Source organism: Ciconia boyciana, chromosome 2 (genome assembly GCF_034638445.1).
Source record: "Ciconia boyciana chromosome 2, ASM3463844v1, whole genome shotgun sequence".
In the NCBI taxonomy this organism is placed as follows: domain Eukaryota; kingdom Metazoa; phylum Chordata; class Aves; order Ciconiiformes; family Ciconiidae; genus Ciconia; species Ciconia boyciana.
In genome coordinates this window covers 117,981,618-118,005,363 of record NC_132935.1, presented here as the reverse complement: position 1 = coordinate 118,005,363, position 23,746 = coordinate 117,981,618, and the positions used below count along the sequence as shown (strand labels likewise).

The 23,746-nt window shown below is 36.1% G+C and overlaps 1 protein-coding gene across 2 annotated transcripts in view; it reads left to right on the top strand.

Annotated features, from left to right (window-relative positions):
- The window catches only part of FBXL2 (F-box and leucine rich repeat protein 2), a 55,187-nt gene that overhangs the window by 13,403 nt on the left and 18,038 nt on the right, over positions 1-23,746 (top strand). The window contains exons 2-5 of one of the 2 annotated variants that reach the window (XM_072853733.1): positions 1,070-1,131; positions 16,765-16,819; positions 18,333-18,407; positions 21,901-21,995. In XM_072853733.1, coding sequence (XP_072709834.1) covers positions 1,070-1,131; positions 16,765-16,819; positions 18,333-18,407; positions 21,901-21,995 — 287 coding nt within the window. Of the gene's footprint in view, positions 1-1,069; positions 1,132-16,764; positions 16,820-18,332; positions 18,408-21,900; positions 21,996-23,746 lie in introns of those variants that run through there. The other variant, XM_072853734.1, reaches the window with a different exon arrangement.

Below are 23,746 nucleotides of genomic sequence, written 5' to 3'. Positions count from 1 at the left end.
GAAGGACAGGGGAAAGATTTCTTCCAGTTGTTTTTCATGTTTGTTTTGTGTGGTTTTCATATTTACCTTTTAGCATTTGGAAAACTCTCGGCTATTTTGGATCCCACTTTCTACCTTTTGTTTCTGGTAATGTGGACAGCAAAGGGACTCCATAAAGGTCTTCTCTTTACAGAGGAAGTGATTGCTTGTGACTTTGACTTCCTCCAGTCTTTGCCATGGTTCCTTAAATTCTGATTCATCTTCTGTTTTGTTTATTGCTGTGTTCCTCTGGCAAAATTTCTCAAACCTAAATATTTACAATAAGTTGTAAGTCTGATCAATATCTCCTTTGTTTAGTTTTTCTATTTAACTGGTGACTGATCCTTTTCTCCTTTTGCAGAGATGTTTTCCTATATAATCTTAGTATTGCCTGCTTTTTCCCTTGGGCATTTTCTTTCAGTCTCTCCACTTTCTTTTTCTTAGGAGATATGTTAGTAATATGAAGTTCTGGGTGAGAGGTATTTTCAGTTTTTCTTGTAGCATTTCTTGAGGTGCTTCCCCTGCTTACATAGCAGTTGCTGTCATATCAGTGGCAGTAAATTCTTTAGATTATTATATTTTCTCCATATTCAAATACCTGGGCCAAAGTATTTACACAGACAGTGAAGGAGGGGACCTGAATAACTGGAAAGTGTCCAGTTTCTGTTTTTTGTAATGGGACAGTTCTAGGACTGTGCAACTAGTGCATGTTTGTATGTGTCTTGCTATTGCTAGAAGTTTCGCCACTGCCTAAAATACTTACTTATGGGGTGTAAGTGTGGCTTCTGATTGCTTGTTTAATGATTATTAAGTTGCTCCACAATTTTTGTGTAATTAAATCTTGGCACTAGGGAAGACCAGGTGTATGCATGGGCATGGCCCTTTTGTGTATATTGCAATAATTTTATAGTATTGCCAACTAACATGTTGAAAACTTGACATTAACAGTAAATTCAAAGGATTAAACACCTAAGTAGAAGGTGAAAACACTCTCTAAAAGCTGTTTTTCCTGTTGATCTTTTTAAATTATGTTTTTTCTTTCTATTTCTAGGTTTTCTCAAATAATGATGAAGCCCTTATTAACAAAAAACTACCCAAAGAACTTCTGTTAAGGTAATTCTACATAATGTGTTCAGGACTAAAAACCTGAGGATTGTACATCGCTTATGTGGCTTACAGGCTATCAAGCACTATTCATTCTTCCTTAAATCTGTCTCGAAATAAATAGCAACGTATCTGATTTAATTATTGGAATTCTTGAACTTGTCTTTTGGTTAGTCTTGATTTGTTTTAATGCATTCAAATTACACTATACCATGGAAGATGTCATTTAATAGTGATCTTTTCCTTGTATATCAGAAAAAGAAGTGAAATAAAATGTCCAAAAAGCTTTGGTGTACAGAGTAGTCAACTCTTCCACACTACACAATGTTTTATCTGTCTGAAGAGCCTATAATCCTTTCTCTAATGTAGTTCACACTCTGTGTCATGAACTTTGTTATAACAAAATAAAATATAAATTCAACTTTCAAGCTTTCAAAAAGTCACTGCAGTGAAAAGCGCTGCCTGTTACCATTGCTGCCAATCTGTGTTATATAAGGTAGAACCAACAGGAGGATTTTTCTTACTGTAATCATTTGGCTAGTGATAAATTTCATCAGCTTGCTGGTGTGTGAGTAGATCACCTTTGCAGGAGTTAGCTACAACACCAAGATCAGTAAATTCAGCCCATGGTTGAGACACTGATGGATGTCTTCACAATCTCATTGTGTTGAAAGTTAATTTCAAGCAAAGTGTAAATGGCCAAATGTGGAGATACTGCTCGACTGGATGTGACCACTTCAGAGCTGGAACTGAACCAGCTCAGCAACGTCTTCTGTACCGGCATATAGGTTTTGTTACAGCCCACTCTTTGACCGGGGCGGGGGGAAGGTGTTCACTTGTAATGGTGCAATTACGGTTTTTAGTGATGGTGTTGTTAAAATTGAGCTGATGATTTCTTCCTAATACAGTAAAGAGATGTTTGGGTTATCTTGTATGTATGTCATTGCTTCCTGTTTGATTTGAAGTGGGAGAATGTCTCAAATAGTGGTATTTTGTTTGCATCTTGTGTCTGAAGAAAGTGCTCTTAAAACATTATGATTATGACTTCTTTTAGTGTCTGTACTATCACAATGCTCTCTTGGTGGTATGAAAGAAGCAGTCTGTTGTTAAAGGAATTGAATTTTAAAAGGATTTTCATTTTTCTTGAGAAATACTCATTCCATATGGTGATAGTGTTGTAAATTAGACTCGTAGAACTGTTTAGAAAATGTGATTAAAAGAGACGCGTCACTGAATGATGCCCTGAACAGAAATTCTAATAACTTTGCTTTATCGCACTCAATGCCACACATGAACGACAAGATAAAAGTCGATTTAATATGCCACCTCCTTAGCAAAGAACCGTAATCTGCAAACACTCCTTTTCTAGAGTAGGACTCTCCAAATATCTGTGGAAATTACTGTCCTTTTCACTGTTATGGGTGCTAAGTATCCCATTTACGTGATTCAACAGAATTTGAAGTTTTGAGACAGTGAAAAGTATTGTGCACTGACATAGCAAAGACATCTTCTTTTGAAAGAACTTATTGATTATGTAGTATGCCTCAGTTTTCATTGTAGGATAAAAAGAAAATATCTGTGAAGCTATATAGATATGAAATTCCTAAATTATTGTCTATGCTAATTACATGAGTAGCATCTATAAAATTGTGTTGAGGTTTGCTGTGAGAATTCCTGTATCTAACTTCTAGGTGTCAGTTTCTTGAATTGTGTATTTGTTGTGCTTTAGAGTGACAGCTGCTCCTTCACCACCCCCACCCTCCCCCTGTGGGACGAGGGAGAGAATCGGAAGAGCAAAAATAAGAAAACTCGAGGGCTGCAAGAGAACAGTTTAATAATTGAAATAAAATAATAGTAGTATTTAAAAATTGTAATGAAAAGGAAACAACGAGAGAGAGAAAGAGAGAGGAACAAAACCCAGGGAAAAACAACAAAAAACCCAAGTACTGCAACCGCCCACCACCCTCTGGCCGATGCCCAGCCAGTCCCTGAGCAGCGATCACTGCCCCCCAGCCACCTCCCCCCAGTTTATATACTGAGCATGACGTCATATGGTATGGAATAGCCCTCCAGCCAGTTTGGATCAAGAATCTTAGCTGTGCCCCCTCCCAGCTTCTTGTGCAGCTGGCAGAGCATGGGAAGCTGAAAAGTCCTTGACTGGTGTAAATATTACTTAGTAACAACTAAAACATCAGTGTGTTACCAACATTATTCTCATACTAAATCCAAAACACAGCACTATACCAGCTACTAGGAACAAAATTAACTCTATCCCAGCTGAAACCAGGACAGTATTCTAACATCAAATTTGGTAAGTTCTTTAATATGTAATGTAGGGAGTAGCTTGTTTGTTTCATTGAGCAGTATATTTATTCCAACATTTATGTTACTATACAAGACATTTTAAAGAACTCAGCAGGAAAAACCCCATGTGTAAGTAATTGGACAGTACCAGTGGCTTAGCTGTTAGCTCTTGTATTCAAGATAACTTCTTACAGAGCAACTCTAAGGATACATAGGCTCACCTTGGATTCGACCAGCTGAGGAAGTGGTGTAGCTAGGCACTGCCACTACACTATCGTGGCAGTGTCTAAAGAAGCTTTTGCATGATTAAAGGGCTTCCTGAGGCTGGAACAACAAAATAGCCTAGGCTAAACATACACAGAACTGATTCAGCCAACCATCTAGTTCTTGTGCACATATGTCCTCTTTGCAATTGCACAGTGGTCTACCAAAGTAGCATTGCAGCTGTAGCCAGAAGAGTTGATGATCTGAGAAATTGAATTGGGACACTCAGCTTTCTCAGTAAAGATCGTGATGATCTCATGCTGAATGCTGCAACTCAGGTGATGGTCTGCCCGTAGCCAGAGAGAAATAAAGTCCAAGTTTCATAACACCCACAATGTTGTGATGACCATCAGGGCTTTGGAATGGAGAGGAAGGGGATGGGTGGGAGAGATGCTCTGTAAACCTCCTTTTGAAATTGTAGTACTGCAGAGACAAACTCACAAGGCCAGAGGCAGAGCATGTTAGAGTGTTATGATGGGACGTGTGTCTGAGTTCTCATCCCTGCAGAGTGTTGATACCTAGGGAAATTTAGGGGTGCAAGCCTGGCTGTCTAAAGGATTATCCATGGGGAATTTGTTTTATGCTGCTGCACATAAATACTTTTGTAAGACTGAGCCTGAATGTCTTTCAACACCTAAAACAGTTTATGCTCGTGCTACAACATGTTTTAAAATTGTTTTGCCATATGGTTATGACAGGAGAGATTAAATATTGCTGCTCTGAATGTAATTAATACCCTAATTATTTTTACTATATTAACTATGCAGCCTACCTTTTAATTAAAGGAGAGTAAACCAGTTGCAGTGGAAACATTTTGCTCACAGAGCCGGAACAGAATAGTAAATACTGTTGAAAGTGTCATCAAATACACTTAGTTTGTTGCTTGCTTTTATCAGATATGTATGAAAACTGTTGGAAAGCACTACAGCTCTTTAAAAAAAAAAAAACATAAAATTTGACACATGGAAAAAGTGGTTAATATCTTGCTACAAATATCTGGAAATGTAAACACAATTTTTTCTATTGCAAGAATTGGTCTTGTTCTCATTTGCATCAAGTATTTAAACTTCTGTAATCTGAGTATGACAAGCAATCCATATTTTTCTCTAAAATTGAGAAACCTTTTTCTGATGGTAGACTTAGGAAATACTACCACTCTAAAATTTATTCATTTGTTGCTATAGTTGCATACTCTAAAGTTGAACAAAGTAAGCCCTTGGACTTATACTGCAGTTCTTACTCTTTATTATTATTATTATTATTATTATTATTATTATTATTACAACAAGAATTAGATTGGAAGGTTTCCAGGGCAGTGTCATGTCTCTTGCACATTTTCTACAGACATCTCCTACACTTGTAAGTAAATGACCCTCAGCTTCTCAGGCAAGAAGCTCGTTTGAAAGAATATGAAACCAGAGATTATTTATTCCTTCTCAAGTAGACTCAAGATAACTGGGCAGAGGAGGAAGAGAATAGCTGACTAACATGGACAGTGGTGGTTTTGAAGAAGACCCTGGTTTGGAGGGACCAGTTATGCTTTGAGGTAGGTAGAATAGCTTGAGTGGAGAGAGGGAGGCGTTTCATTTGTAACTTTTTCTGGTTTATGGGCATTTATTTTTACTTGTAACATTGGAGTAATTTTTTTTTCCTGTGGATGAAATAGGCTGCTTCTAAAAACTTTGATTTGTAGTACTGTTCAAGCTAAAAGAAAAATGATCACCCCTGTTAGCTGTTGCAGTGCAGTTTACAGCTGTTGCAGTATTAGTTTGCCAGTTGGCAAGGAATGCCCTTTCCCCTCTGCTCTTATATATTACAAGAAGTGAAAGGTTGAATAAATGCTCAATTGTATGATGTTTGAGTAAGAATCCTGCAGAGGTATTATAAATCATGTAATTTAAACAATGTTTACAGACAATTGTAGCTTTATTTTTTTTCTTAGCCTGTGTGTTTATGGAAAAGCATCATTTGATTATACAGTACATTAGTTATGGATTTGCATTGGTGTCTAAAGTTAATAAACTCATATCTATCATCAGAAGAATCAGAAATCAAGTCAGAGATAGACTATTGCATTTTTAACGGTAACAACTTTTCCAGTAAGATGTCATAGCCTTGAAGAAGATCATCTTTTTCTTTTTTTCATTGTAAATTGCTGGAAAAAACAAATGGATTTTTAAAGTTGCAGTATTGAGTTTGAAAAGCATTGGAAACAAAAAAACTTAAGTGGATGTAATTAATATTAGAATGTTGTGGCTTTCCAACAGCTTCCAAAAATACTTTTTTTACGTTGCGTGATTGATAAAAAGTAATAATACATGTTTGAAAATGGAGGTACAGCCACTACTTTTGGCATGTAGAAGGACAAATAACATTTGTTCATTTGTATTTTAACTGCTAACGTTCTGTGCTGTAAGATTTTGCATGAAAATGGCAGGCCTCAGATCAGAAGCAGAGATGTTTATTCCTTTCTGCCGCTTGAACCATTTTCAGTTCCTTTCTGCCTACAAAGTACTAACTTCATAAATTGTACCACAAATGTAGAAGCTATTATGAGTTCTGCTATAAACGATACTTATTGGGTGCATGTACTTGAATAATGGGTCTTAGTCATCAGACTCAAAATTTGAGTGCTCAATCAGATTTAAAAGAGGATAAGCAAAGTTTCGGGACTCAAATTAGGAGAGGAACCCAGGAGCTGTGTTCCAGCAGCAGCTGCTCTTGTATGCAAGAATATGCAGCTTGTGAGTTGGCTAATGAAGTATTATATATGTTTTCATGTTTCTATTCTTTGTTTTTATTTCTGCACACTGCTTTTTGCTCAGCTGTTAGTGTGTTCATTATTGTAGAGAAGAAAAATTACCAGAAGCTTAAAATTAGTGAAGTCAAACATAGTGTTTGGTATATTCGAAGTGATGCTTTACCATCTGTGTGCTTAACTGTGGGGGAAATAGAAAAGAAATATTGCAAAGGTTACAACAAGAAATTGTCATAATGCCATTGGTATTTCTTAGCTAGGTACTGTAGGTACTTAAATGGCCCACAGTCGCTGTAAAATTTGGCTGCTGTATCTTAGCATACAAAGTACCGACTGATGAGTCAAAGAACTGAAAAATATAACCTTGTATCTGGAACTGTTCTTGGTAATAATTTTGTAAGCAAACAAACAATGCATGCATTTTGAAGGGGGAGGGAATCTGTCATCTCAAACATGATTCATTTTCCCCACTTCAAAGATTTGTGTAATTAAATAGGGCAATATTTCACCCTGAATAGCAAAGAATGCTGTTCAGTCTTTGACAATCTCAGGAAAACATTCCAGTTTTATAATGCACAAGCAGTCTTCATTTTGATTTTAGACGACGTTTTGCATCTTTGAAGTCCTCTATAGTAGTCTGCCAAGCAATTACAATGTGGCTATTTAGAATCAGAAACAACCAAATTGATACAAGTACATGAAGTACATTCATACAGATTATGAACTGAATTGATTGTATAGGAGTTGCTTATGAAAGTAAAAGTTATTTCCTTTCTGTATATTTACACAAATCTATGGTTTCTGTAAAGGGATGTCTAATAGTGCCTTGTACAAGTAACTTTCATTAAGTGAAGTCCTTTGATTTAGCATGCCTGAAACACATCTGTCCAAGGAATTAGTGCAGAGCAGCTACAACTGGTCTGTTGTAGCTCACACTAACTACTCAATAGAGAAAACTCCTTTAGATAAGGGTGAGGGAAACGTATTTGTTAACTAGAAATATGGACACTAACATTGACAGGAAGCAAGCAAGAGCAATACAGCTGATAACAGCATAATATCAAATTCAGACTCACTCCTGTGGAGTCATATACTCATTTTCAGTGGTCCTTACCTCCAAAAAAATGATCAGAAAACCAACAGAGCAAGTGATCAGAATGAACCACAGGCAGAGGTCGTGGACAAGATGAAGCCTCTGGAAAGTGATTAAATATTTTGATGTTTAGCCAAGGAAACAACAGAATGGTAATTCTTTAGGACTCTTTAAGACTTGGTGTTTTCAGAATTCTTATGTGCTTTAGCAGTAATTGATAAATAATATCACACTACCAATACTATTTTTATTGGTTTTAACATGACTGACCCAATGTTAAAATGGATAGTCATTTAGTTTCTCTGTACCTTCAGCCTTCAAGATAGTGTATCTAACTTCAAATATGCATTGAGCATGCAACAGGTTGCAATTTTCTGATTAATCAGCTTTTGTTAGAAAATTTTCCAATTATTCTGAAGTAGGAATGGGTTTTAAAACTTTCCAGTGTCTTATCTCAAATTCAGGACAGAACTTGTGCTCTGAGAAAACAAAAGACTCAATAGCTTGGTGGTCAGCGTACCCCCTTCAGAATATGGAAAAGGTCTCATGTTGACCTTTTCTTACACTGCTGCATGTATTGTTTGTCTGCTTATGAAATTCTTGCCAAGAACAGTTCCAGATGCAAGTTTATATTTTTCAGTTCTTTGCCTCACCAGTTGGCACTTTGTATGCATTTTCTGGATTTTTTTGTATGAGATGCTGAACACTTGCAAATGATTGTATGATCAATTAAGTTTGGCCTTTTGAAACTGCAGTAAGTAGCTGCCATCCTCTATTTAATAAGTTTAAGTGATTTGGGTTTGTTCACAAACAAATGCAAGAGTAAGCTTAAAACTGAATATTTTGGGCAGAGAGGTATCAGATAGAATTCCTTTAAAAGTGTGAGTGAGAGGCTCTAAGAACACAAGCAGAAAATTGCATGCTAGTGCTCTTGTGTACTGTGTTAATGCAGAAGAGGAGATTTGGGAATGGAAGAGATTTTTTTTTTGTCAACGTGCTGAGTAAGATTTGTGAATTGTGAAAAGGAAATACTTTCTTTAACGTTTCTGCTTGAACAATTGGGACTTTCTTATAAATGGAGTGCTTCAGCATTACCTGGTTCAAGTACAGATATCTCTCAGTAAGAACATGCTTGTGACAAAGGATTAGTCATACTGGAACAAACAAAAGTAAATAACAAGCATTTGAAGCAGGAGTAATAGCTAAAGGGGGTATAGCAATGACTTACACAGCTCCTGGAATCATACATTAGCATTGATTTTGTTTCATTTTGTTTTTCTTTCATTTGCTATTAAGCTTCTCTTTAGAATCTGTTCTTTAACTAATTAAGACTTAATTCCATTCAGAGCTTCATTTACCTTGAAACTGGAGTCTTATTTAAACTCAATCTCTTGATTAACAATTCCTTTTGTGAATTCCTGTCTGCCCATAAGTAGTAGTTCATTTCTCATTTATCAAATGTTTTTCTGTATATTAGAAATCTTCAGCTGAGCCCAGTTTTTCTCTACAGAATTGTCTACTGGTTGATGCCTCAAAAAAAACCCAAAACACAAAAAACCCCAAAAAACACCCCTCCAAAAAAACCCCCTGTGCTCTAGATAAGAGCATCTATAGCTAAAACTGTGATAAAAATCCTGCTAATGAAGCTAGAGAGTCATGTGAGCTGCAACATGCAGGGTTCTAGAAATTACGGAACATTGTAGCTCATGCAGCACTTACTTACAAGAAGTGATTAAACTGGACAATCCATGGGGCTTTTAAAGTTATAAATCTGGATCCTCCTCCTCTATAAATATTCCAATTTTAGGAAGGCATGAAGGATGAGTGTGGGGGTGTTGGGAGTCCTCTTAGCTTGTTACTACTTCATTTCTAGGTAAAGCACATGACTTGCCTCATTCTTTTGTTTGAAAGGTAGTATTTGGTCTTTAATGAATATCGTCTTGGGAAAGGAGAAAGATGATTTTTATTTTTTTAAAAAAAGGAAAAAAAAAGAAAGAGACAGAAAACTCATAGCAAAGAAAGGATTCTGAAACTTTCTACTTAGCTTCCTGTTTGGAAGCACCACAGTGAGATTCCTAACTAGTATTATTAAAGACTTAATGATGTTAAATATTAAGATTCTTTCCCAATAACAGTTGTTACAAGTTTTCTGCTTAGGAGTCTCGTGTCTTGCTATTATATGAATCAGGATAACCAATGCAATGAGGTGATTGCTCAAAATTGTTAGGTCAACAGCTGTTTTGAGTGAAACAGAGTTAAACAAGCATGCTGAAACTGGTTCTAGCATATATCTGACCTTTTGTGAAAGATTAGATAAAATCTCTTTCATGGGTTGAGCTTTTCTTGGACACTTACTATATGTAAGTTTTGTGTTTGAGTTTTTAACTCGACTTCTAAAAGATTACAAAAATACGACCTTTTAAGTTGCATTGCTCAGCCATAATATCGTAGTAAATATAAATCAAAGATGCAATGGGGATGCATTCTGTATTTCATTTTCAGACTAAAGTTACTCTGTAATTTGTATATTGTAGTTGTATTTATTAGCTACATAATTGACCCTGCAAAAGAAATTACCACGTAATGTAGTTGCTGTATTCTGTATATTTGATTGTAAATTAAACAGAACTGGCCCTTCTTGAATTTATCATTGGTCATTTTCTTTCAGATACTAAGAGAATTATGTACTGAAAATGTTGCAGTTGTGTTACATATGGTCATACTTTACAAATAAGTAAAATTTATTTATTTTTTTTAAGGAGACAGTAATATGACACACTTGTCTTGCAAGTAAGGTATAGCCCATAAAAAGTTAGATGCTGTCCTGTAACTATAAAATGAATCCAGCAGAGCTGATTATTTGTAGAAAAAGCTGACTTCTGTTTCAACTGAAAAAAGATGTTAGGCATCCTGTAGACAGCCTGTTCTTTTGCAATTGCTAATACTTATGTAAAGATTGTGTAGCAATAATCATCTTGGCAAAAGAAAAGGTTTAGCTTGTAAAGAAATGGTTTTGGTGCCATGTTTGTTATTGAAAGACTTGCTGTGTAGATCCGCTGAGAAAGGTATCTTAGCCTGAGTAGTTTACAAGTGGAAATTGCAGGGGTGAAAGTTACTGGAAAGTTTTGGAGTGTCTCACACAGGTTCTTGTTTAAGTGCTTTACTTCACAAAGTAGCACATCCCTAGTAAAAAAGGATTTGTTTTAATAATTGACCTGAAAGGTGTCAAGCATTAGGTGAGTCAGTGGATGTGTGCTTCATGTAGAGATTGGTGTTTGTCAGCCTTCTGTGACGTGCTGCTGAAAACAAGTCTGCAAAAATGAGCTAAAAGATACTTTTTTTTTAAAATAGAAAATAGTCAGACTTCTCAAGCTTTTAATATGCCTCACCATTTACATTTCCAAGGCAAGTATTATTATGAGGTTTTATTGAATAAGATATTACTGGAATTTACCAGTGGGGCAGGTTCCTACCTGCAAAGTTGGTGAAGGTTAGAACATCACCAACACTAGAATTGTTAATTTAATCATATAGATATAAATTTATGCATGCAAAATTCTACTTTTACTGATTATGGCTATAAATTATTCAGCTTATGTGTGTGTTTTCTAGCCTGCATGTTTTTATTGTAGTGTTTATATGTACTGCTGGACTACAGTTATTGGTGACGTGCCTCTTACCTCAGTAGGGTGTTTAGTAAAATGGGCAACAAAGGAAGAAGAGAAACCTTCCACGTATAAAGAATTGTAATAATGTTTTGTATTTATTGAATAGGACTTTTTAGGAGAAATACAAGACAGCTTCTATGGTGGTTGCAAGACTTTGCAACTGTGTGTGTTCAGACATGATTAGTAGTGAACTGAGAGTGGCTGATGCTCTTTTCCCCTGTCGCTTGTTAACAAGGTGTGCTTGGGCATTTTTCCAGAAAATTCTGAGAAAAACCTGCTAAAAGAGAAAAATCAAATCTGTGAAAGCTGTACTTTGTCTCTCTGTGATACTTTTTCACGTGTGTAGGCTTTACTCTTCCATATTGCATTTACATTCTAATAGCATGTAAAGGACTTTCATGAGAGCGGGTTTGCTATGCAAGGAATTGTACAAATCAATAATGAAGTCCCTTCCTTGAGAAGTTCATAGTCTAAAATGGGGAAGATGTGACAAATTTGTCGTGTGCTTGTTTTGTAACAACTGGATGGTGTGGTAAAGTTGAAAAGATCTTCTGAGCAGATTATCTAGATAATGTGCTGTCTTCAGTCAGGCATTTCTCATCCTTATTATTTTGATTTTCATTTTGATGCAGTTTGTCACCGTTCTTTGTGTGCAAAACCACTATACATTTAAAAGATATGAAAAATAGAAGTTCTGAAATAGAATTCCATTTTCAAGTCAGTTATTAAAAAACCCCTAACTTAAGTTACTGCTCAAGCTTTTTAGAAATTATCGGGCATTTCTGTCATACCAAATTTTGGGTTTTGAGACAAAAATTCCAGGAAGTCACAGTATGTGTGTGTGGTACTTACTGTATGTATTTTGTTATCCACTTTTTATCAATCCATATAGTATTGTATCAGAATATTTAAAATGAGTAATTGCCAGGCCTTTACTACAAAAGCTTATTCCTTATGTGATCAAATTGGGAAGGCCCCTACAAAGGCGAGAGAGAAGCAGTTTGACTCTTGCACAGTTTGATTTCTCACTCTGTAGGTGGTACGCTGCACAGTGCTGGGGTTTTGAGAAATAGCTGTTTCTTTCCGTGGCTCCACAGGGAGGGAAACAAAATATTAGGAGTCAGCCATCTCTGTGTTTGGAAAGACACAGGACAGTCTGTTTATAGCACATGAGAATAATGAAGCATGTGTGGAAATACATGAGATGATGGTAGAGATTGTAGATCATCACTTCTTGTAGTTGGCAGGACCATATAAATTGCAGTGAAAATGCCTTAAAAAGGTGATTTAGGAGGTCTGTGGCCCTCTTATGCTGAGTTTTGGTGCGTCTTGGGTATCAAGAAAATTCCAGAAGACTAGAAGAATATGAATCCTGACTAACACTTTTAACTAGGCAAAGGAGAGATGACCAGAAAACTCAGCCTCATATTCAGTATGCAATGGAAAAACTCACTATAGATTTGTTTGATAGAAAATTGAGAGAGAGGCATATAACTGACAGTTGTTGTGGTTTTGTGGAAAATAAGTGACTGGACAATATCATTCTTTGAGATTAAACCATTGATTGGCTTTACCAACCAAAATTACATGTTTCTACTCAGGCATTTGACTTCAACATTTGACTTTTTTGTTTTAAAAGTAGCACTGTGCAGTATATCAGTGCATGTTAAAGGGATTCAGCATTGGTTAACAGTTGTTGCAGCAACTGCCATGTAGGCCCAATCGCACTCTTCCTTTTTTAAATTTTTTAAAAATTTTTTTAAAATGTAATGCTTTGGAAATCAGTGCTTCAAAAGTGAGATAAAAGTTATAAATGACACAAAAAGAACTGTAATGGTAAACTACTGTGAAGACAAGACTAAGGAAGTCTGAATAACATGATAAATTGGGATGTCTTCAAACAAGATTAATTTTTCAGATTAATTTTACATGAATAGATATACAGGACTAAGGAATTATACAGAAAGAGCTGTGGCCTGGAGTGTGTACTCCCAGAAGAGGATGTGAGGGTGAAATGGGTAAGATACTGTAAGATTCTTGTCTGATGCTGTGTCAAAAAGGCTGGTACAGTGGCCTGAAATGGCTCTGAATGTGGGAGTAGTGAAATCATACTTTGTCTGTGTACAGCTTTGTTGATACTAATACATTTTTTAATGCTGCACATGCTTCTGATGTCTGCATTTGAAGAAACATACTGAGAAAATGAAGACTGTGCAGAGAAAATGCGATTTAAAGAACTGAAGTAAAAAGATTGTTAAAAAGAAGAATTAAAGATTACATGATAAGTGGCTTTAAAACTCGATGAGGAACTAACTGCTAAAGCACTCTTTAATTTGGTGAAGAAAAGTAGAAAAAAGCATAAAGCTGAAAGTCAGACATTCACCTTGGAAATAAGGCAAACATTTTAACTGAGTGATTAACCAGTGGAACAAACTACCAGAGAAGGTGGTGATTTTCCATCTCTTGAAGGCTTTCAAATCAAGAATAGATCCTTTTCTGGAAGTTAGACTTTAGCCAAATACAAGTTTACCATAAAGGAGTTGGGGAACTGTGAGCTTGTACAACTCTTTGTGCCTTTGGCATGAAGCTCATGTGTGCTGCAGGTACTGTTAACATTGAAAGATCTCCAAGGCATGTGTCCAGAGCAGTATGTGCCTGGGGATGAAAAGTCTTGAAGAGCTTCCATTATTGGTAAGCAGATTCTCCTTCTTGAGCTTGATACAGGATAACTAGGGAAAATTTAATAGCCTGGGGTATAGGAAGTCAGAATAGATGATCCTAAACTTTACTGTGGATCTATTAACTTAATTTCCATTTTCCCTGTACTAATCTGTGCCAAAGGCTTAAGTGGAAATTAATCCTGCTGCTGGCTGCGTTAGCTTCCATCTACGTAGCTATAGTCATAGCGGACAGATGTGCTATACAACTATCAGCTGCCCTGCTTGGTAGTTTTTTCCACTTTTTGAAATCACAAGTGCCTGCTGACATAGTCCTTCACCCTAAGCGCCAGACAATGTCAGTGTCTGACACTGACAGATGACTGACAATGTCAGTGTTGCTATCTCCATCTCTGTTGGTTGCATTTAAAGTGTCTTAAAGACTTTAAAGTCTCTTAAAGACTTTAAATTACTTCAAACCTTAGAGTCTTGTGTCTTGTTGGCTAGTTTCCCTGCCTAGTAAGTATTTGCTAGTAGTTCTGTGGGACTGCAAGTAGAGAAGCAAGTGTGTGCTAGTGGTTTGCATGTAAGTGTACTATAGAGGGTAAATAAATAGAAAAGTGTGGAAAAAAATTTTTCAAGCAAGTTGGCAAAATGACTCTTAGGAATTGTAAAAGAATTTACTGGTATCTCTTACCTATCATAGTATTTCATTGAATAATAATAATTCTGATTTTGTTGGGTTATAATGCACCTAATGTTATCTATTTTGATGGAGACAGCTTGGGCTGCCTTGCAAGAAAGTTTCTTCTTTAGACCAAAAATAAAAACTAAAAGCATCATGAATGTTTCCACTTACTAAAATATTTCTCCTTTTAACATAGAATGATCACTTTTAGTTTTTGCCTTTTTAAAAAGTCACTTCATACAGAATGGGGCAAAAAGAAATACATCTGTTCTGCATTTGGTTTTAATTTACTTTTTTAGCAGAAATCACACATCAACATTAATCTCTGAACAGCAATAAACAATCAAACATGAAGACAGACTGGCAGACAACTCAGAGTAGTGAGGGTGTATAAAATACCCTTTCTTCAACATCTTACAATTCCTTCTGTTATTTCTTATTTCAGTAGAACTTGATACATCACTTCTAAAGCATGTCACGTTCATCATTTAGGCAATAGTATGTCATGACATGGTTTGTCACAACCCTTCCTTTCTTACTTACAAATAACGTAGAAATCTGTCTTTTGTGCATCAGCTTCTGTAAATCTATGATAACCCTCTGATTCCACTCACACAGTGGTACTACGAGGAAGCTTCTACAAGCTAAGAAGCTTTTGCAGCTCTCTAGCATAATCTCCACACTCTCATCTTCTGTTGTTTGCCTCATGGTGGGGGGAAAGCTGACTTCAGAAGAGGGTTCATGGTGGGTCATTGGTATAAATGCTGCTCTTAAGAAGGAGAGAATGCTTTCAGTGCTCATCGGAACACTCCAGCAATCTTGCTGAGCACATTAAGTGTGTACTTTGTGTATGAAACACTGCTAAGTTTCTTAAAGTGGGCAGACCTCAGAATGGATGTTCAAATGACAAAATAGATTCTATCAAAACAAATGTTATTGACAGGGTTTTATAAATTGTTTCATAGCTTTTGCGAATGTCTGTCCTTCTGTTTGCATGACATAGTTTTTTGAGAAAATGTATTACTGTATAGTGAAAAAGAGAAAGTGTTTTCATGTGTTAATGAAATACTGGAAAACTAATATCTGAAGTGATCATAATGACCGTCCAGAAGGCTGTTATGTTTAAGAAGTACTTCCATTAACTTCCATGACATTTTTTGACTCTTATCCCGGTTAAAAATCACAGCCCTTAAGATGTAGGCATCCATTTCGAGCTCTAGCTTCAGATTTCCACTTGGAAAATAGTAACCAGAATTTTACATTGTTAAATTCAGCATCTCTTACCAGTTGTGTTTGCTCCTCGGTGTTAACATCTCACTATAAGATGAAATTGTTATTATTACTGTTCATTGTTTTGATGACTGAAAAAGTTCATTGGTGAGCAGGTAACAGTTTATAAGTGAATTAAAGTAACATCTTTCATATATTTCATATCTTTCATTCTCTGTAATAGAAAATTATTTTGGAATAGGGTCTATATTTTATGCTTAAGGTAATGATTTATTTTCACTGAGAACAGCCTTTGAACCAATTTCATTGCTGTTTGGAAATAGTATTTAGCAAAATTCATTTTGACAGTGAAAAATTTCTTTCAGAAAACTATTAAGAGTTGGCAGCCTTGAGGAATTGGTTCCATGATCAAAACAGTAATTCTGAATTTTCAATTGCAGAGTAAATTAAAAAAAGATACTGACTGTGTTAGACTTGGTAGTCACTGTGAAACCCCTTTAGAAATTTGGGTCATCGTTCTGTGTGTTGGATTCTTGAACTTGGATTTATCTATGTGTTGTTTTCCATTTCTTACTCTTCACCAGCCTCTGAAATCTTCACCTGTATTTGTGTAAGTTATTTCTTTAATTGTAGCACAATTAAAGGTATATAAGCTAGTTTCTCTGAATTAAAAAGAAGAAAAAGAATTTGTTGTCATTCATACATGTTTGGGTAGTAAGGAGAGGGAAACAGAAAATAGATTTTCAGAAGAAGCACCTGCTGGTTCTAATATGTTGGTGTTGACTGTCTTTAGATGATAGCCATGATATTATTCCTTAAGTCTCAGTAGGCAAAATAATTTGGTAAAACACTCATAGTCCATTTAACTTGCTTCTTGTGTAATTGGTATCTTTCCATAGAACTACAGAACTATGAATCCATGTATTAGTCTGAATTTATAATAAAACATTTTAATTGTTATTCTTTTCCTTTTTTCCTAGAATATTTTCTTTCTTGGACATAGTTACTTTGTGTCGATGTGCACAAGTTTCCAAGGTATGTATTTCTGTTGGGGTTTGTTGTTGTTCTTTGGGATGTTATTCTCTTAATTACATGCAAATCATGGGCTTTATGGCAATCTGCTTCCTGTCAAAAAAAAATCAAATAGTTCTCTCAGTCTCTTTGTTTATTAAACCAAATAAACAGTGAGTCCAGTTTTGCATTCAGATGTGGAATTAGTTGCTAGGTACTGGACTTCTGTTTAAAGGCTATGGAAAAGATATCCAGTCGTCTATGCTCTATATCTGGAGAAAGGATTAAGCCCAGTTTGGCATGATGGCATTTGCTTTTTATAAAGCATGTGGCTGTATAACACTGCTTTTCAGACACATTTTCTGCTTAAAATTCCATGTAGTTCGGTTAATGTGCACCATGTGTCTAAGTACATCCATCGTTTGCTTGCCAAGTACAAAAGGTGTTAAGTAGATGGACTACTAGTAGAGGAAAAAGGCACACAGAAAATAATAGAGAAAGCATGCTAAGTAAGCTTTTATGTTTAGCTCATCTTGATTTTTTTTCTTGAATTAAAATGAATAATATTCTGTTCCTACATCAAGTGTGTACAATGAAGTGTGTTCTTATACAACATGAATGAACTTTATTTCATGCTTTTCTTCCCTCTCTTAATGAGGATTGTTTTGTTTTCTTTGGGGGCGGGTGTTGTTTGTTTGGTTTAATGTATAATTAAGTGTGTAACTGTTTCATTCCTACACCCATATCACACTGGCCTGCAACTTCAGTAAGTTTTATGAGGCAGCTAACATCCAGTTTTGTTAGAACCTTCAGCTTAAAGCCTAGAAAACAGCAGAAGAAAACCAAAGTGATTGAATAAGTTGTATTTTTCTCTCAGAACTACCTCTCAGTTGGATGTGGTGTTCTTTTTTCTGTTTTTCTGAGTATATTTGTGTTTCTCTGGCTTTTTTATTTTGTTTTACTTTGAACAACTATTGCTTCGAGAGTGAAGGACAAATTCTCAAACACGTACATGTAACTTAGCACGTGTAAAGGAAAGGCCTGATCCTAACAGTGGAAAGTCAGCAGTTTTCTGAAAGGCTTCTGTTCCTCTCAGAATAGTAACTAGTGAGGTTGAGGAACTGTGGTTTTACTGGAAGGAATCTCATCTGCAGCTACTTTTCTCCATATAGATCTAGCAAAAGTAACTTACTAGACAAATTTACAAAAGTTTTTTTAAAAATTGAGGGATAAATGTTGCTGTGTCCACGTACGTACTTTACATTTAATTTCTTGCTTTCCTGCATGTTTTATGGGCATAAGTTAGCCTTTGAAGTGTAATCCATTTAGGAGATTTGAGATTCATTTCCACAAATTCTCTGTTTTTAACTAGTTGATATTGTATGACTACTGATATCTACAATTATATTAAAAAAAAAAATGCTGCCTGAAATTGTATATTTTGTTATATTTGAGTTTGTTATATTTTAATTGCTGAGAGGCAAATGAAGGGAGCAGGCATTGGAGGTAATAAACAAACTGTATTTGTTTTCTGTAGGCATGGAATGTTTTAGCTCTGGATGGAAGCAACTGGCAAAGAATAGACCTCTTTAACTTTCAAACGGATATAGAGGTTAGTGTCTTTGGGTTTTTTTCATTCCTATGGTGATGTTTAAGAGCATAGCCCATTTTGAGTATCCCATAGACTGTGCTCACATTCACACATTTTAAAGGCTAAAGTTCAAGATAATAATACTGTCAAGTAGCAAATGGAAAAAGAACTCTGTATTTGACTTTTTTAACACCGGATGAGTATTTCAGTTTTGGTTGCCACCTATGTATCAGATAATTTCCATGTATCATATACATACAGGCCTCTAGAAATTCAAAGCTGCTCGTTTCCAGAAAGTAAAGGTATAAATGGTGCCTCTGGATGGAGTGAGATCCTCCGAATCACTTTCATCATCTAGATGATAATTTTGTTGGTGGTCCCCAGTCTCTCTGTGAGGGTGCCATCTAGTGCTGAAAGCTCTCTGGACACTTGGCTATAGGACTTGGAGATTGAAACAATAAAATGGTGAACAACTTTTCTTACCGCTGACTTGCCTAGATTTGATTTGGTGTGTATCTGATTACCATTTTATGAACATTTGTTTTATAAGGTTTGAACCTTGCCTGAAATGCAGGTACATATGGTTTAAAGTCCTTTTCAGCATATAATGAAAGGATTAGGGCAATCTTGTCTTCCATAAGAAAAACATGTCTGCATTAATGCTATCATAGATGTGCATAACAAAATAAAATATGACATCTGAAAATGCAGACAAAAATCCATGGGGAAATAAAATTCCTTAATTGAATCTGAACTGGTTTATTATTTGTTGTTTGATGATACCAATTAAATTTAGAATACAATAATGAATTTGCTTCTGGATTTTATGTTTTAGCTTCTTACTTGAATGAATAAAGTCCAGATGGGTTTCATTTGGTATATTTTGCTAACCGTGGTTCAAACTGTTCCTAAAGCTTTACAGTAATATATAGGGTAAATTTTTTTCATCACTCTTTTAAAATTTTATTGCCAACTCCTCTGCTATACTGATGTTAAACATGAGGATCTCACAGAGGTAGGAGAAAGATTTTTGGCATCTGCCTCTATCTAAATGTGTCCAAGAAGACTTGGAGCTTTAATATAATCTTTTCAGTTGCCTTAAAAAAAGCTTGTGTTTCTCATTTGCTAAGAAATAATAAAGAAAACCCCACAGGTCTGTGGTCCTTCTGTTGGTTAGCCTTTTCTCTGTCTGAAACCTTTCTGCTATTTAGAAACTTGCTATTTTGATATGTTTGTCTTACGTTGTATCTAGTGGTGTTGCCCTTTGAGATGCCATGTTTGTAGCACGGGATTCGGGAGAAGGAATGAAATTAAGTTATGATCCTCTTTTGCTATAAGAACCTATTGTGATTTGGGGCAACTCAGTTATTTCAGTATATTATATTTAAGTACATTTGTGATATAAACCCCTTAAAATTATTCATAAGAGTATGTTAAACCAGGAATTATTCTATAAAGTAGTTTTGAACAAGATACACTTTCACATCGGGTGTCTAAGAACTCTGTTTTTTCTTCAACTGTTTTAGTAACCTATTTTTTTGCCTATATATTTAGGACAGGTAAAAGCTGCTAATTGTTTTTGACAACTTTTTGCTCAGTTGGATGTTGCACTGTTTGGTGATGTTTCACATAGCATCAAGCAGTACTTGATCTGAGACTATCAAATAACGAAAAATTAGGTTTTGTTGTGAAATTTCTGTATTTAAGACCTCATGTGCTAGAGAATAAAGTCAGAAAAAAAACTATAACGAAAAAAATGTTTATTTTCTATCGCAAAGATGTGTGAAGATCTTTTTGAAGTTAGATGTGCCTTAGGATTTCTTGGTATGTGGAACCAAATGTAAGCTGGGGTAATTTGAAGAACTAGTTTTTTGAGTGACATTGAATTATTCAAACAGCTAAACACATTTAAATGCACTTAAGTTGTCTTTTTGAATATGCTGTTTGTTGGGGTTTTTTACATGCTTAAAGAAATAAATGGGTTTGGGAAAACTTATCTCATTGTTTCTGTTTTATTTGAATAATGCATTAGGGTTTGGCTTTTTTCTGCAATGTAGATTGAACTTGCCTTATATGTTATTCATTGAAGACTTTATCCTTACAGTAAAGGTATTTGGCCTCTACTGAGAAATAATTCTGACTGATCAGAAAGCTTTAAAAAATACAAATTTTGTTTGTGTAGTGATTTTCAGTTTGTTTGTTTTGATGTCAATTTTTCTGAGAGATAAGATAAACAATGTCACTTATGGACTATGAAACAAGCTCTGATAAGAAAATATTTTCACACAGTGCTAGCCAGGGCTTTGGTATTAGAGGTGAACAATAAAATGTAAGAAACATTTTACTGTTTCAGTAAAATTGTTACCATCCTGTATAGAGAGGAAAACAAAAACCAAAATCCACTGACCTGTAATTTTATAAGTATTCCTTCTTTTAAAAAAGAGAGAGAGAGAGAAGAAAATAAAAGGTGCCATTAGGTATTAGTCCTGTTTGTTAAATGATCACTGTTGATTTCTTTTACCTCACCTCCCTAAAGTTAGACATAATGTGATGTCTAGTCAGTTTTTGCAGTGGCCTCCTGCTTTTTGCTATCTTATCTTGTTTTTCCTGATTTAAAAAAAAAAAAGTTTAAAAAAAGTCTATTTTTATTGTAGTTTAAATAACATTTTTCTGTAATGCTACTTTCAGATTGAATATTAGAAGTACTGTGCCATTCCACTTACTCCTGCTGTATAGCAAAACGTGCTTTCAGGACGTAAATAAATAGCATTTTGTAGCAAATGTGGGGTCAAGTAGGAAGTTTTGTTTGTAAGCTGTGCTTCAGCTTTTGACAAATAACAAGGCATAAAGTCTGTAAGCTTCACAGCGTGAGAAGTTCTTTGGCATTCCCAAGTGTTAGGTACAGACACCCAAATACATATGACATTGAAGACTGGCAGGTGGGCTCCGGCAAACCTTCTGGAGACAACTGAAGTGGCTGCTCCCACCAAGGTGTTCAGCAGCTTTCAGTTGTGGAGGTAGCCGTCCCTATAGCAGGGACTGTAAAACGGGACTTATCGGAGGTTGTGGTTCAGAGTGATGTACTAGCCTAAGCACGTCCTCGTGGACAATTTAAACTTACATGCCGTAGTAGTAACCATGATCCTTGAGGAATGGGCATGCCTCCCATTCTGCCTCTGGGGCAGTTCTTCAGGTTCCCTACACATCTGACAAAACTTGAAGATCATTTTAGCAGTCTTACCTGGGTAGGTTTTGCTGAAACAAAAAATTGAGCCATGTGTGATAGACTGAAAAAAAGAAAGAGGAAACTAAAGGCTGAATTGAATAGCACTTCAGTGGGAGTGGAGATTCTCAACAGGTAACTGTTTTTTCTTAAACTAGCAAAATAAACGCAAAGAAGTGTAGTGCTGGTGGGGTATAGCTGGGGCTGGTCTTCACTCCCAGCATTTTTAATTTGGTTAGAATGTTATGTCAGAATAAAACTCAACAAAATCTTCCTTTTATTTGGTTTAAGGGTCGTGTTGTGGAAAATATATCGAAAAGGTGTGGTGGGTTCCTGAGACAACTTAGTCTGAGAGGATGTCTTAGTGTTGGAGACTCCTCTTTAAAGTAAGTAAAGTCCTAGATTGAGACATCACTTTTTTCCTAATGTCCGGACCAAAAGCAATTATTGTTACATGTGTTTGGATTTCTAAGTACTGACTAATGACCAAAATGGGATACTTAAGTAAGTACTAAGTACCTTAATAATGACTAAATTAGATGTCATTTTGAGATCAAAGTATAGCTACTGTTATTTTCTGGAAATGAACTAAGAAATGAGAACTGTGCTTTTTGGAAATGTGTCTTTTTCTTTCACTAGTATTATGTTGATATTAGTTAGTGTCACACAAGTTAGTGTCTTGTGACCTTTAGCTCTTTCTAAAATTTAAAAGTAAGTCTAATTCACTGATTTTTGTCTCTAGAGTAAATTAATCCAGCAACTAGTTAAACGATAGATGGCTTTAGTGTAACCCAAATGAGCATCCTAGCTTCAGACCCGAAGATTTCCCCAGAGTTTTCCTTGCCTCCAGGACATCTCCCTAACTGCTCCCTGGTGTGTTGCCACCTTCAGGCAGTCTTGCCCCCTCAGGGGAAAGCGCGTATTACTACTATCTCCCATATTACTGGCAACTGCTGTCAAAAAAGAGGTAGCCCCAACCAGAGTTAGCTATCTGCAGTGCTCCTCCAAGTTCCCAGAGCATTCACGCCGACAGTCTCTGTGTCCTCAGTAGGGAAGGCAATAGCAGAAGTAGAGGAAGGGGGAAGGCAGGCTCAGAGAGAGGTAGCAACTACCATGGGGAGGAGGTAGAGGGGAAGGCGATGAGAAGGGCGTAGGAAGAGTGAGTCAGGATGGTAGGAAACAGGTTTCCCCTCAGTAACTCCATTTTCACATTTGGTTTAGGCTCCCAGCTGTGCTTTTCAGGAAACTAAGGCTAGGGGACTGCAGTGAGGGTTGTGAATAGAACCAAAAATCCTAAGTGGGTTCAGGTATTAGTGGCGTGTGAGAAGAGGGGGAGGGCTGGGGATGGGATATTTTTAAATAATGATATATTTAGTAAACAGATACTTATTCTAAGTATACAGCAGTTCAGTGTGTAGCACGTGTACATTGCAGGGATGATACAGCTAGTCACGCTAGCAGGAAATAGGACAGGCTTAGCTGAGACAGGCTACCAGCGTGTTACCAGTATTCACACGTGCATCCGTAATGACTGACTGGTGCAGATAGTGGTGCCTAAGATGCTTCAGGAAAGAAGATGGTTCACCTCTGAAATATAAGCAGGTTATATTGAAATTACCAAATGAATGATAAATGCATGAGCTTTAAGACTTTCAGAAAATTAGCATGAGAAAGGTGGCATTAATTTTCAGATACTTGTTCTGAAAGCGACTTTTCCTATCAGGCTTTTTGCGTTGAGTTGTTTCCAGATCCATTAGTTCATGGGTGATACTAATTTCTCTATTTATCCTTCTTCTACATCAGCTTCTGTTTAAAAATAGCCAGTTATCGAAGTAGGTATTGAGTATGGAAGTGCTGAATATTTGTGGCAGCTGTCAGGACATGCCCCATGCTTGAATCTCAAAGGCAAAGTTTGCTGTTCCTGCAAGTTATTACAAAGTGTAGTGTCTTTCCAAGTGATTTGAAGAGTGTCTCGATTGTAAAGCTCCCTCCAGTACATGAATTTTGGAATAGCTGTTTTGAGAATTCAAGTGGAAACTCTCACCAGTCTAACTGCTTGCTGGGTTTTTTTCCATTGTTTTCGATCCACACTGGAGAGCCAGGAAGTTGTTACCAGCTGAGTGTGTAGTCGGATCTG